This window comes from Lasioglossum baleicum, chromosome 20, assembly GCF_051020765.1.
Source record: "Lasioglossum baleicum chromosome 20, iyLasBale1, whole genome shotgun sequence".
Lineage (NCBI taxonomy): Eukaryota > Metazoa > Arthropoda > Insecta > Hymenoptera > Halictidae > Lasioglossum > Lasioglossum baleicum.
The window spans coordinates 5400361-5415262 of NC_134948.1; the positions used below are offsets into that span (position 1 = coordinate 5400361).

A 14902-nucleotide genomic window follows, 5' to 3' on the forward strand; every position below is an offset into this window, starting at 1 on the left:
TATATATCACCGTCGCGTAGGCCGCGGCTGGCGTATTCGCGTCTAACCCCCTTTGGCCAAGTGAATTATACCTCCAGGTAAGACCGCGGGCTCCTTCTTAACAATCGCTGGGATCTCGCTACGTTTCCCAGCTCGCTCCCGATCGAATCGGGGATCCAAGATGGCCGCCGCCTGCTGGCGTCCACCTCGAGATTTCTGTTGTAATTTTAGCAAAATTGTTTGATCTTCTGATCGAAGCGAGCGGAGATTTCGAATCCTGCAGCTGGAATAAGAGCACTTCTCGGTCTCTTTGCCGATAACAAGTTCTGTTTCCCGTTCTGGAGGACCGGTTTATCGACAGGGTTGTTCCAAGATGGCCGCCAGCTGTGAGCATCCACCTCGAAGTTTCTAACAAGGTTTCAACGAGGTTGTTCAGTTTTCTGCTAGCGTATTCGCGTCTAACCCCCTTTGGCCAAGTGAATTATACCTCCAGGTAAGACCGCGGGCTCCTTCTTAACAATCGCTGGGATCTCGCTACGTTTCCCAGCTCGCTCCCGATCGAATCGGGGATCCAAGATGGCCGCCGCCTGCTGGCGTCCACCTCGAGATTTCTGTTGTAATTTTAGCAAAATTGTTTGATCTTCTGATCGAAGCGAGCGGAGATTTCGAATCCTGGAGCTGGAATAAGAGTACTTCTCGGTCTCTTTGCCGATAACAAGTTCTGTTTCCCGTTCTGGAGGACCTGTTTATCGGCAGTGTTGTTCCAAGATGGCCGCCAGCTGTGAGCATCCACCTCGAAGTTTCTAACAAGGTTTCAACGAGGTTGTTCAGTTTTCTGCTAGCGTATTCGCGTCTAACCCCCTTTGGCCAAGTGAATTATACCTCCAGGTAAGACCGCGGGCTCCTTCTTAACAATCGCTGGGATCTCGCTACGTTTCCCAGCTCGCTCCCGATCGAATCGGGGATCCAAGATGGCCGCCGCCTGCTGGCGTCCACCTCGAGATTTCTGTTGTAATTTTAGCAAAATTGTTTGATCTTCTGATCGAAGCGAGCGGAGATTTCGAATCCTGGAGCTGGAATAAGAGTACTTCTCGGTCTCTTTGCCGATAACAAGTTCTGTTTCCCGTTCTGGAGGACCTGTTTTATCGACAGTGTTGTTCCAAGATGGCCGCCAGCTGTGAGCATCCACCTCGAGATTTCTAACAAGGTTTCAGCGAGGTTGTTTAGTTTTCTGATCGAACCCAGCAGAGATTTCGAATCCCGTAGGTGGAAGAAGAGTATCTCGTCTCTTCGAAGGTAACAAGCTCAGTTTCCCGTCTTGAACGAGCTACTTGATGTTAGGCTCTTCCGACGTTACAGTCGAACAAAGTATCATTTTTCCATCCCCGGGAAGGAGCAAACGTCAATCGATGTTATCTCAACGGAATCGTGTCGTTATTCCCCTAACAGACCATTTCCAAGCCCGGCGTTTCCAATATGGCGTCCCACGCAAACAGAGTTCGATTCTCCTTCCCGTTATCCTCTTATCGAGCGATATTCGAATTCCGCTCGTCTTTGACGAAACGGTCAGAACCCTCGATCCTTCACCGTCGCTCCTAGGAAAAAAAACCCCTTTTTCCTAGCTTCCCCAAGCTGTGTCTCGGGGTCCACCCTCCCCTCTGGATGCCTTTATGCCGGCGATACTCCCTCATCTTTATCCCGGCGCGTTCTTTCGATCGTTAAAAGAGAAAGCCTGGGGAATATTCTCTGTTCCAGGGGACGTCTTAACTGCTCTCTCGAGGTAGTGCCATTCCGGTCGCTATCTGCCGGTCCTAATGGCCCGTTTTACGACTGTCGTCGTTCGAGGGACGCCGTGCAAGGAAGGCCCTAACGCCGACGTAAAAACCTGGCTCCCTCGACCAGACTATTCCGTTTGGTCGCCTGGCAATGTCCCGAATCCTCCCACTGTTCCCGTCTCGTCAGTAGTTTTCATCAACCCTCCTGCAACTTCCAAAAATGTTTCCTCGAACGCAATTCTAATCGTACACTTCACGCAGACCAATTTACGATTGTCGCGGAAGACAAGCCAAGCGTTGCAAGTTGAAAGCAGTACTTGGAGGATGACCGGACGTCAGATGGCGAGACGAAAGTACACCGTTCGGGGTCGGTAACGAGCTTACAGAGAGCCAAGGTTATACTTTTCTTTTTTTTTTTTACGACGAACACGTTCTCTCACCTTTCCCACCACAGCGACAAGAAGGACACTTCGCTCCAGATGAAGGTCATGTTAGGCCACTGCTGCAGCTTCGAGACCATGTTGTTCAGGATGCTCCTCGTTGAACTGTGGAAGTACTGCTCGTACGTCTTCAGCCATCCCGGGTCCGTGTGGCTGTGGGGCACCAGGATCACCTGAAAACACGCGAGACAGCAATGTATTGGCTGTGCAAATAAGTCTCCGCCGTTAGAAATCGGATAGCGCAATAAGTTACGGCGGCTAGTGTCAGATGTAAGACGACGTATCGCGAGGTTGCACAACATAACCTCGAAATATTAGCGATTGTGTATCGTATATTTTTTTTTCGTACGAAAATGTCAAGTTTTGAGCCGAATAAACGTCATCTGCGGGACGTTCAGATTTACTTCTTTAATTCGAAGACATCTGCAGCTGAGGCGCATCGATTGAGTTGCATTAAGTGAGAGAAGTTGTAGTGAGTGGTTTCAAAAGTTTACGAACGGTGAATTTGATGTCGCAGACAAAGAACGCAGTGCAAGGCCGAAAGTGTACGAGGACGCGGAATTGGAAGCATTATTGAATGAAGATTCGTGCCAAACGCAAGAAGAACTTGCACTTGCGTTATCAGTGACTCAACAAGCGATTTCACATCGTTTAAAATCATTGGGAATCATTCGAAAGCGAGGAAATCATTCTTCTGCATGATAATGCTCGTCCTCATGTTGCGGCGCCGGTCAAAACGAAAAAATGTTTAATATTTTTTTATTCAAAGTTAATCCAGTAAAAATTGGGTATCAGTGAATTAATCTAGCAATAATGGCAAATACTGCCCCTATAGATAAAACATAGTGAAAATGTCCAATTACGTAATAAGTATCATGAAGTATAATATCAATTGAAGAGTTTGATAATATAATTCCTGTTAATCCTCCTATGGTGAATAGAAAAATAGATCCGAGGGATCAAATAATAGAAGGGGTTAAAATAATTTTTGATGACGGTCGCGTGTGAACACTCGCACACCGCTACGTACGCGAGAATTGCTAGGATCAGGGAAATGTGTTCTGATTTCTCGATAATGCAAAGACGGGGGTTTTTATTAGTCAAAATCGCTAGATAAAAGATCAATCTAGCGCGCTGTTTGCTTCAAAAGTCGTTCTTTTACGTTTCCGAGCAATGATTTTGCAATATTCGGCTGCATGTTGCCCGTCAGATGGCGCTGCAGTCACGCCGGCGTACTAGCCTCTCCGACGGGCAACATGCAGCCGAATATTGCAAAATCATTGCTCGGAAACGTAAAAGAACGACTTTTGAAGCAAACAGCGCGCTAGATTGATCTTTTATCTAGCGATTTTGACTAATAAAAACCCCCGTCTTTGCATTATCGAGAAATCAGAACACATTTCCCTGATCCTAGCAATTCTCGCGTACGTAGCGGTGTGCGAGTGTTCACGCGCGACCGTCATCTGCTCGGAGACGGCCCCCTTAATTGGGAAGTTTTACCCAACCCGCCGTATTCGCCAGACATTGCTCCTTCCGATTACTACTTGTTTCGATCGATGACGCATCACCTGTCTGAGCAGCATTTCACATTATATGAAGATACCAAAAATTGAGTCGATTCACGGATAGCGTCAAAAGATGAAACGTTCGTCCGACGCGGTATCCGGATGCTGCCAGAAAGATGAGGAGAAGTAGTGGCCAGCGATGTACTTCGAATAAAACACATAAGGTACCGTTCTTTCGCAATAAGTGCCCAATTTAAGATGGAAAACGGCGGAGACTTATTTGAACTCGCAATGATAAACGAAGGCAAAGTGATGTGTTTAAAACGACGAGCATAATGTCAATCCATCGAAGAAAAGCCTCGACAAAAGGACTGTGCTCGGCGGGGCTGAAGGACCGATTTTAATCGAGCCTGGCGAGAAAATGGCAGGCTCTTCGTCTGCCCGGGCGTCGATGAATCGCGTTTCCGGCCCGAGGGGTTTTCGCCGCGAACGTCCGAAGGGAAAAGAGAGCGAGAGCGAGAGGGGTAGAGATGGTCGGCTTTGATCGGGATCCCGTCGATTCACCGGGACAAATGTTTAGACGGATTCCCGGACGAGAGCGATTCCATCGAGCCCCGTCGTGCTCCTCCCCCGGCTTCGGTCCAGGGCCTTTCATCTCGCGGCTCTGGTCGCGGCTGACTTCGACAAGTTCGACAATGCCGGCTCATCAGGCCATTGTCGGCCGGGTCACAATGGCGCGACAAGGCCGGGGGTGTCCTTCTCGAAAACGCGCACAACAATGCCCTAACGCGGACGCGATTCTATCCCCGCCTTCCCCCCCACCCCACCCCATCTGCTGCGATATCATTATCCGAGGTTGTCGCGGGAATATTCGAAGCTTTTGATTCCCGGCGCGGCCAGAGGTTTCTTATCGCGATTCAAAGGGCCAGCGCACACTGGTCCGGCCGGCCGATCTAGCAGTTGGTGAAAAAGTCTGGGATCTGAAATTCTTGCGAACTGGAATCGAGGTTTTAGTAAAAGATCCGTTCAACAACCGAGTCGCGAAGCCAGCGAATTACAACGAAAGACCGATGCAAAGGAGTTTCTCCGTGGCAAATCCCAGGGAGATTTTCATCGCAGAAACTGTCGGCGCATCTAGGGAATTTTTCAAACTCTTTCTCCCCCGAGGAATCTCGTTCGATAAAGCAACCATGCGGGAGGAACACGTGAGAGGGGGTGTGTGTATCGCGGAAGACTCGAACTCTCCAACCAGAATTCCGAAGTTCGAGGGAACTATTCGTCGTCTAGGGACATTTCCAGGCGAGCTCGAAAATATGCAATCTCGTTTAATAAATAAACATCAATAAGCAAGTGGCCTCGGGTGGTTGCAGGAATAGAGGTCGCGAGTGCGAGAGACAGGGACTCTGAGAGAGGGCGGTTTGGGGGTAAGTAGACCCTGGGTGGTTGGGCTCCGCGACCGTTCCATTACGTTTATCTGGGGGAAAAGAGACCGAGGGCCGACATTTTTACAAGCTAGACTGGTTTTTACGGGGGCGTACAGTGGTTCGCGAAAGTATTCGAACGCTCGCCAATAAAAGTTGAAACGCCGCACCCTGCGAAGTATGCGTGACGTACACCTGGAGGTCTGTAAACGCGAGACACGGACATTACGTGAATCGCTCATTTGCCTCAAGGTAAAACAGAAAATTCACGAAATTATATGCGTTCGTAGGTTTAAAAGCTTCTCAAACTTTTGTATTAGTCTATCCACGTTAAAATTCTGGAACGTAAATGATATAATATGAAAGTGTACCGTGTCTGCTAATTAGACAGCGGATTTTACGCATTTATCAGAATGATGACTCGTTGTAATTTAAGACAGTAAAAACATTATTACATTATTTCCGACCTGTTAAACAGATTAAGAAAGAAGATAAATGAGTCGATTATTCTGAAAGTGGTCCAAGTCCGTTTGTCAATTGTTTTTTGTTGAAAGTAAGCTGTCATAAACAACATTTTGTGGTTCAGAATATTCAGACTATACGATAACATTTTTGATACACAAATCTTCGCAGTTATATCAATAATTAAAAACATCACTTTGAAAGTGGCCCGAGTCCAGTCCATTATTGATAATGTCCGAACGCAGTGATGAAGATAATTTTAATGAATTAGTATTAATTAATATTTAAAAAGTTAACCTCACTTTTTGGACAGTTGCTCCAGTTTGAATAATCAGTACGTTTACTGTAAATATCCCAATTTAAATATAAATGGACTTATATGTCACTTTAAATAAAAATCAACGGCTCAAAGATTGCTGCACTTCAGGTAGAAGATTTTTATTTTGCATGTAGATCCACTAAGAGCCACTAAGAATAATCTATACAGGGATGTCCCAAAATTCGTGAAAATCCCGAAAGGGGGTGGTTCCTGAGACCATTTCAAGCGACATTTTCCTTTGCAAAAATGTTATCCGCGGCTTTGTTTAGGAGTTATTAACGAAAAACACGGACCAATCAGAGCGCGACCTAGACGCGAGTTGGCACAGTCGGCCAATCGACAGTTGGCGCGCCGGGCCGACTAGGTCGCGCTCTGATTGGTCCGTGTTTTTCGTTAATAACTCCTAAACAAAGCCGCGGATAACATTTTTGCAAAGGAAAATGTCGCTTGAAATGGTCTCAGGAACCACCCCCTTTCGGGATTTTCACGAATTTTGGGACACCCTGTATAATAAAAATCAAATGCTGTTCGTTGGTCACGACATCACGGGAGAACGGCTGGACCGATTTGGCTAATTCTTTTTTTTTTAATGTTCGTTGTAATCCGAATCAGGTTTTTAGATTTAAAAAAAAATTGGAAAAGTTGCCCGGAAACATGAAAATTCGGGGAAAACTAAAAGTGCTTTTAGAATCATATTTCAATACAACAAAAGAACGAACGTTGTAGCTTTTAATCAATATTTCAATAGCAATTTACATTGTCGACATTATAAACATTCGCCAGTTAGTTAATTTCGATTTAAATTTATTTCGTCACGTACACAAAAATAAAATGGGTACCACTAACCCTACTCGCGAAGCTCGCGAGCAACAACTCCCCTCTAGTCTCCAATGAATAGGTCGCCAGTAAAATGCCACAGACATATAGAGATAGACTGCGCCGTCTTATGGGCGAGTTGAAGCTCACAATGGCGGCGCGCGGTACAAAGATTGAGAGAGAGAGCATTAGCCGGGGTCCATAGCGCTCTCTTTCTAATTGATGTGTCGACACATCATATAGAAAGAGAGCGCTATGGACCCCGGCTAATGCTCTCTCTCTCTCGCACGCCGCCATTGTGGGCTTCAGCGCTTCGTTCAGGCCACGCAGTCTATCTCTATATGTCTATGGCATTTTACATAGACATATAGTAAAATGCAAAGAAAAATCGACTGGTGGTTAATCGATTTGGAGAACAATTCACACATAAGTAAAACGATCATTTCTACAAGAAGCAGTAGTCGAATCGTGTGCAATCGTGCTGCTCGATGTGCATCCACCTTTTTCGTCCCCCGCACGATGGCTCGGTTATCAGGGGTTTGAGGAGCAAGATGGTCCTCGGGGAGCTAAATTCCCCATCGAACTCTCTCTCTCTCCGCGGGCGATTGTCGTGCGATCGTGATTCCCGGAAGTAGCTGACGAAGTTGTCTGGGAAACTACGTCGGAACTGATCACGGTGTTGGAATCTGTGAAGGGATCGAAGGGCTAAGGGGCGTGTGTCGGAGGGTCTTCTGATCGCAGGCGAGCTGAGCCGAGGATGGTGTCATGCATACAAATCAGTATATCGTCGAACTGGTTTTGCTAGCAGTAGCAGCAGCAGCAGCAGCTGGATTATTAAACGCGAGAGATGACCGTTCGGTTCGGTTCCGTGGCATTCGGTTCGGTCGCGTAATTAACGCCGGCCTTTGGAGCCTGCGAATTGGATCGCGTGACTCGCATGCTGGATCTGTCGTCCGCATTGTGCGGTACTGCCTCTCTGCTTGTCCCCCGTTGTCCCGGATTGCCGACGACGGGAAATGTCGGACAATTCCGACGATATTAGACGACGCGACGGGACGCGACGGTGGAATCGATCCGAGGGGAAATCGGACGGACCGGTGATCAACTATCGGGGCAGCACCGTACAAAATGAAATTCTTCGAATCGCTCGCGGGCTATTCCGGCCACGTAGGAGTTCATGAGCTCCCTCCCCGATTCTCTCTCTCTCTCTCTCTTTCGCGGCTGAATAGGCTTCCTCCCAAACAATCTGTAGCCGGCGCCATCGATCGGACGTCGGTGCAACGCGATGCAACCCGGTGAAACGCGTCGGAACGTTCGGAACGGGGGTTGCATCGCGCGGTCCAGTAATAAACGGGGATGCATAATAGGGATTCGTCGGCGAACTATGCTCGGGATTCGGCATGCCCCGGCTTCCAACGATGATCACGAGCGTATCGGTTTATTGTAATCCTTTGTCGCAGCAGTTCTACCTTTTTGTCTTTCTCTTTTTCTTTGAAAGATCAGAGAGAAGGAGAGAGAGAGAAGCATCGCGTTAAATATTCGCTGATGCCGCGAGAAACTGCGGGGAAAAAGAGCCACGGCGGAACAGCGGCCTAGGGAAATTGGACGCTTATGAATCTTCATCGGGAAGTTTCCGCGCGATCGACCTCGATGAATTCCAGACTAGATGCCGGTTTTCCCCTAGGCGTGATTGGCCTGCGATGATCGCCCTCCGAGGGGCACACGACGTTCACCGAGGACGCACGATGGACCACGATCTCGCGTTGCGGAAGTGGAGTGGTCATCCCGATTTCATAAATGTTAATATGTACATATTTTCAAATCAATTACTTTTACGAATAAAAATTTTTTTATGAAATAATTGATCGTCTACCATTTGAAAGTTGTACTATTTAATAATAACTATTACAAATTTCCTTCATCGAATAACTGTTATGAACGATCGAAATAAATTTCTCTTATCGATAATTGTTACGAACGGTCGAATGAAATTTCTCACATTATAAGTAGACTGCGGGATCTTCATGCAAAATAAGAAAATATTTGCACTGATTGCAGGACAGAGGAGCCAAGTAAAAATTATATTCTTCTTTTAATTATCCTAGCAAGCTGAAACCAATACATTGAAGGTCTTAAATGATTTTAAACATGAAACATTTTTATCATAAATGCATAAAATCCGCAGTCTATAGTTATAAGTGCTCGAAATGAATTTCTCTCAACGATAACATTTACCAACAAGACAAAAAATGTTCGGTCATTTATAATCTTATCTGTAACCAATACGATTCTAATCGATGAACTACTTGTTATCCTACGACTATTTTTCTTCTTGGTTATAACTAGACTGCGGATCTTAATGCATTTATAGCAAAATTAAGTAGATGAAATGCAAAATTGTTAGAAAATTTAAAAAATTGAAAATGCCAATATATAATTTCTCCTCTATTAAAATCGTTAAGGGAAGAAATAACATTCAATTTGGTTTCTATGTCTTGCAATCGATGCAGACAATTGTTATTTTGCATAAAGATCCGCAGTCTAGTTACAACAGTTATGGTCCCTGCTATATTTTACTATACTATAACCTGAAAGAATTATTTTGATTCAAAGATTCCTATCGTTGGAATCAATCTAGAGAATAACGAAATGAATCTACTGCCTCTATCATCTCCCGTCTAGAATTTATTTTCTAGACGGGTCTCTGCTTACGGGACGTGGGAACGTCATTCCTTATGGAAAAGTCTCGGATCAGCAGAGAGGCACTACCGTGGAAATGAGAGAGACGTGTTGCGCGAGCTCTCGGGAACGGGTTCGCAGTTTTCGATATTGTCGAACTTGCACGGAGGTCAGGACATAAATTCGAGCGAATCGACCGGTGCCGGGGGCTGCGGACTGTGTAGCCGCGTTTACAGTCGCGTAGTCGCGTCTCGTCGCGGCGGAGCCTGGCAACGGCAGCCCAGCATTCACGTTCGCGAGCTAATTAAGCCGACGCATCCGAGGCATTTCAGAGATTCGTTAACGAAGTTTCGTCCCCGTCTGCTCGACGCGCGGAACCCGCCTTGAGGCTTCAGGAAGCACGTACACGGCTGCACGCTCGGTAAGCTTGCACTCCTCGGTTCTATCTCTCTCTCTCTCTCTCTTTCTCTGTATTCCCTGGTTGCTTGTCGTTGTAAACGGACCCTTCCATCCGTCGTGCCCGTCAGCATCGTGCCGCTTCATTACGCAGATCCGATTATTACGCGATCGAGCTTCCCGCCTCGAACTTCGCACTCTTTCGTCGGCCTCCCGAATCCGAAACGCGCCACGGTCAGGGATTCTAACCCGACGCCTAACCCTAACCCAAACCCGGTTAACCAAGGAAGGTTACTGTAACCCGCTGTAACCCATACTATCCTCGAGGGAACGGTTCTCAAATCTTAGAGAGAGCAGGTTAACCCGCTCGGAGCGGGTTACTCACTATTAAACAGAGATTCACGGAATATAACCCGAATCGTAAAGTATTTATAGCAAACGTATTATAAATAAACAGGTTCAGGTAATAATCATATTGAAAAGAGCTTTTTAAATTAGATTATTAGATAATAACAATAATTTTCAAAATTAAAGATCGAATTCGTTTGTCCAAAGTGTTATGATGTCATCTATAATGTCACTAGTTAAACGTGAACACACAATAAAAACAATCTGAATAAATATAAATGTTTTCAACACAACGTGTGAAATAAGAATGGGATGGATGGGCAACCCATAACAATAAAAAATCGAAAAACAGTTGATAAATCTTTTCTTCGTTTCGTTTTCCGTTCCGCGTCAAACAATTGCCAATCGACGCTCCAACAACGATACCATAATACCAGGCATTCTTGGCTCATTATTGCCTTATTATATATGTATACATATACGTTCCTTCCGAAACACACAACATTCATACTCTTCATAATTACCTAAAATACAAATTTCTTTACCAAATTTCTTTATCAATAATAAGTTGTCCTCATATTATTTAAAATCGATTTCTAGATAAATTCAACTGATTGGCGCCAAAGCATAATTATAAATAAGAAAAGAAGTTCAAACTTTGCGTACTCAAAACCCGCTCTTAGTGTGGGTTACAGTGTTTCATGGGTTACCAAAAACCGAAACCGATTCGGGTTACGGTTTTCAACCGGTTAACCGGGTTACAGTTGGCCATCTAGTAACCGGTTACCGAAGCTACGCGGGTTACAGCGGGTTATTGAGAACCGAATCCGATTCGGGTTAGGTTTTTGATCCCTGGCCACGGTATTCTTCCGAAAATCCTGCCATCAGTCGAACGGGAGGATTGAGAACCAGCGGATCGAGTAAGTAGCACAAGTCGACGAATGGTCAGAGTGCTTGTAGTACAAGCCGATTTAAGGTCAGGCCGTAAGAAGTGAAAGTAAAGGAATCCTAGGTCAGCGTACAGTGTATGTCTAACAAGAATAGTGCGAGGTCGATGAATCTCAGATTTGATTGAAAACTCCTTTGTACAGTTATAGATCTCGTTCTCCTGTTAATGTGTATACCCCATTATAGCCGCAGATACTCAATAGTTTTTAAGATATTCATCGTTCAAGGTTTTCAATTACCATGAATACACAGGGTGAACATTGGAAAGCGTTACAGACGAATATTTCCAAAAATGTATAATATTCAAATGTTCTCGGCGCAACGGTTCGATCAGTTAATAGGAAAAAAGCAAAATTTGCACGTTAGTTAGGAACTTTCAACGTTTCGATCTTCATTCAGATCATTTTCAAGAAAGTAGAAAAAACTGCGTCTGAAAAATATATTTTCACAATGTAAAACCAGAAACTTTAAAATATCTGCCCTATTAACTGATCGAACCGTTGCGCCGAGAACATTTGAATATTATACATTTCATTATCTTGCGATCGATATTTCAAACAACATTTCCAAAAATATTGATTACACGCAAAAAAATGTTTCAGATGAAAGTTGTGCAGTACTAACCTATGTATGTCGAAAAGTTAGTAGTTTAGGAGATATTTCAATTTGAATAACTCTGAAACACCGTTACTGTCGTACCAACAATAAGACTTTTAGCGTTTACTTACTTGTGCAACGTCTTAGTACGACAGTAATGGTGTTTTAGAGTTATTTAAATTGAAATATCTCCTGAACTACTAACTTTTCGACACACATAGGTCAGTACCTTTTTATAACGAATGTCCAGCTGCGTCGATTGATGTATCAAAAAATACCGCACTCCGTTTAAAAAAATAAAGTTGACCTTCATATGTCTTTTACGCGTCCACCTACAAAAAAGGCTACCAACATCAGATTAATGTCCCCATAAAACCAAGCAATTTCCATCTGATGCCAATGAAAAATTTTAATTACAAATATCTTAAAAACTATTGAGCATCTGCGCCTATAACGAGGTATACATCATCTATAACTGTACAAAGTTTCAATCAAATCTGAGACTTAGTCGACCTTGCACTCTCCTTGTAAGTAGTGCAAGTCGATGCGAGGTCAGGCTGTAAGTAGTGATAGTAAACGAAAGATCGGGCTACGAGTAGTTCAGACAGACGAATGATCAGGCTACAAGTAGTAAAACCAGAAGAATGGTCGGTCCGCAAGTGGTACAAATAGAAGAACGGTCGGAGCAGGAGTAGTAACGTCGACGAACGGTCCGGCAACGAGTGATAGAGGTCAACGACAGGGCGGACAGGCTTGTACGTTCACGTTCGAGCGCAACCCGGCTGGAAGAACGTTTCGCAACGGCGGATAATTTTGCAGTCGTGTAGTTCGGAGTCGCGCGAAACCCCTTGGACAGCCAGCGGTCGAAAATCTCTGGTGTATGCGGCGCATTTCGGCGTATTTCAGAGCACAGCCGCGTCGGTTGCCGCCGCGTGCCGCGGTTTCCTCTGCGAACCTTTGTACGCTGTTAGCCGCAGCCCGTCCCTTAACCAGCAGTTCGTGCGCGTCCCCTGGCCCTTCGCAGGGCCACTAATGGGAATGCTTCATCAAAGCTGCCCGAAAGCGGCTGCACCAGCCTCTTTCGTCCCGCGCGCGCGCTGCTTTCGTGCTCAATATTTGGTCGGTCGTCGCTCGTTGATTTACTCGACCGTGTCGAACCCGAGGCTTTTCAACGCTTAAGCTTTCGATAACGAGTGCACCCGTCGCGTCGCGATGACCGAGGTGCACCTAGGGAACGTCTGTTAAGGCTGTGGGTCCGAATTTGACCTTGGTCGAGCGCCAGTGTGGTGGTACCCTCACACAACGCTAGACATTGTATACTAGCTTTTGCCCGCGGCTTCGCTCGCACAGAAAACCGTTTAATGCCCTCGGAAATTGATATCGTTTCTCCATATAAAACCTTTTAACCCCCCATTCACCCCTATAGAGTTTTAATTTTATGTCATGCCGCAATCTTAGATTTCAAAACCCCTTTTCACCCCCTTAGGGAATCAATTTCTCAAAATGCCGAAATAGGTGTTTGATTAATTATATCAAAGAGCATTAAGACCAAGTACGAAGTAAATCCGACCACGAACAAAATATTCCTCATACAAACGTTGCAACCCCTTTTCACCCCCTTGGGGGTTCAATTTTTTAAAATGCCGAAACAGGTGTTTGATTAATTATATCAAAGAGCATTAAGACCAAGTACGAAGTAAATCCGACCACGAACAAAATATTCCTCATAGAAACGTTGCAACCCCTTTTCACCCCCTTGGGGGTTCAATTTTTTAAAATGCCGAAACAGGTGTTTGATTAATTATATCAAAGAGCATTAAGACCAAGTACGAAGTAAATCCGACCACGAACAAAATATTCCTCATACAAACGTTGCAACCCCTTTTCACCCCCTTGGGGGTTCAATTTTTTAAAATGCCGAAACAGGTGTTTGATTAATTATATCGAAGAGCATTATGACCAAGTATGAAGTAAATCCGACCACGAACAAAATATTCCTCATACAAACGTTGCAACCCCTTTTCACCCCCTTGGGGGTTCAATTTTTTAAAATGCCGAAACAGGTGTTTGATTAATTATATCAAAGAGCATTAAGACCAAGTACGAAGTAAATCCGACCACGAACAAAATATTCCTCATACAAACGTTGCAACCCCTTTTCACCCCCTTGGGGGTTCAATTTTTTAAAATGCCGAAACAGGTGTTTGATTAATTATATCGAAGAGCATTATGACCAAGTATGAAGTAAATCCGACCACGAACAAAATATTCCTCATACAAACGTTGCAACCCCTTTTCACCCCCTTGGGGGTTCAATTTTTTAAAATGCTGAAACAGGTGTTTGATTAATTATATCGAAGAGCATTATGACCAAGTATGAAGTAAATCCGACCACGAACAAAATATTCCTCATACAAACGTTGCAACCCCTTTTCACCCCCTTGGGGATTGAATTTCGAAATATCCTTTCTTATCCCTTGTATAGATCATAAGGGAAACCTCTGTACAAAATTTCAGCTTTCTAGGTCCAAGGGTTTAGCTTGGGCGTTGATAGGTGAGTCAGGACTTCGCTTTTATATATATAGAAGACGTACACGAGGTTGCAAGGGTTCCGCACTTTTCAAACATTTGGGGCCCCTACGTAGTCACAATCGATAGATAAAAGACCCACCAATTGCGGTCAGCTCCAAAAATGGCCTACTTTTGCGTTTTCGAGGCGTAATTGTCATTATTCGGCAGCATGTAGCGGAATTCGACAAATATTGGGCGGCGCGACAGTGCTGCCACAGTCAAGACACATACATTTTCTTAAATATCGAGAGATTTAGGGTTTCTATAGAAAAAAAATGAAGCTGGCCGCATATTCAGGGACACATACAATGTCAATGCAACCTTTATTATGTTAAACTATACGTGTTTAAACACACAGTTTGAAAACTACGAAGTACGATGGAACTCACTGTTTTACCGATTCAGTCATTGTATCGGTAAAATATCGGTAAAACAGTGAGTAAAATTTCGGAAATGCACTAGCGCTTCTAGATAAAAATGCCAAAATGGAACTGATACTTGTGCCGAAACCCTCCGTTTAGGGATGTAGTTCCACCGTATTCGTAGATTTCGGTATTTTTGTTTAAACGCGTATAGTTTAACATAATAAAGGTTGCATTGACATTGTATGTGTTCCTGAATTGGTGCTCTGGTTCATTTTTTTCTA

At 44.7% G+C, this 14902-nt stretch overlaps 1 protein-coding gene across 4 annotated transcripts in view; it reads right to left on the reverse strand.

Annotated features, from left to right (window-relative positions):
* The window catches only part of Alpha-man-iib (alpha-Mannosidase class II b), a 135046-nt gene that overhangs the window by 16263 nt on the left and 103881 nt on the right, over positions 1 to 14902 (reverse strand). For all 4 annotated transcript variants that reach the window (XM_076443925.1, XM_076443924.1, XM_076443929.1 and 1 more), the window contains one exon: positions 2195 to 2367. In XM_076443925.1, coding sequence (XP_076300040.1) covers positions 2195 to 2367 — 173 coding nt within the window. The remainder of the gene's footprint in view (positions 1 to 2194; positions 2368 to 14902) is intronic.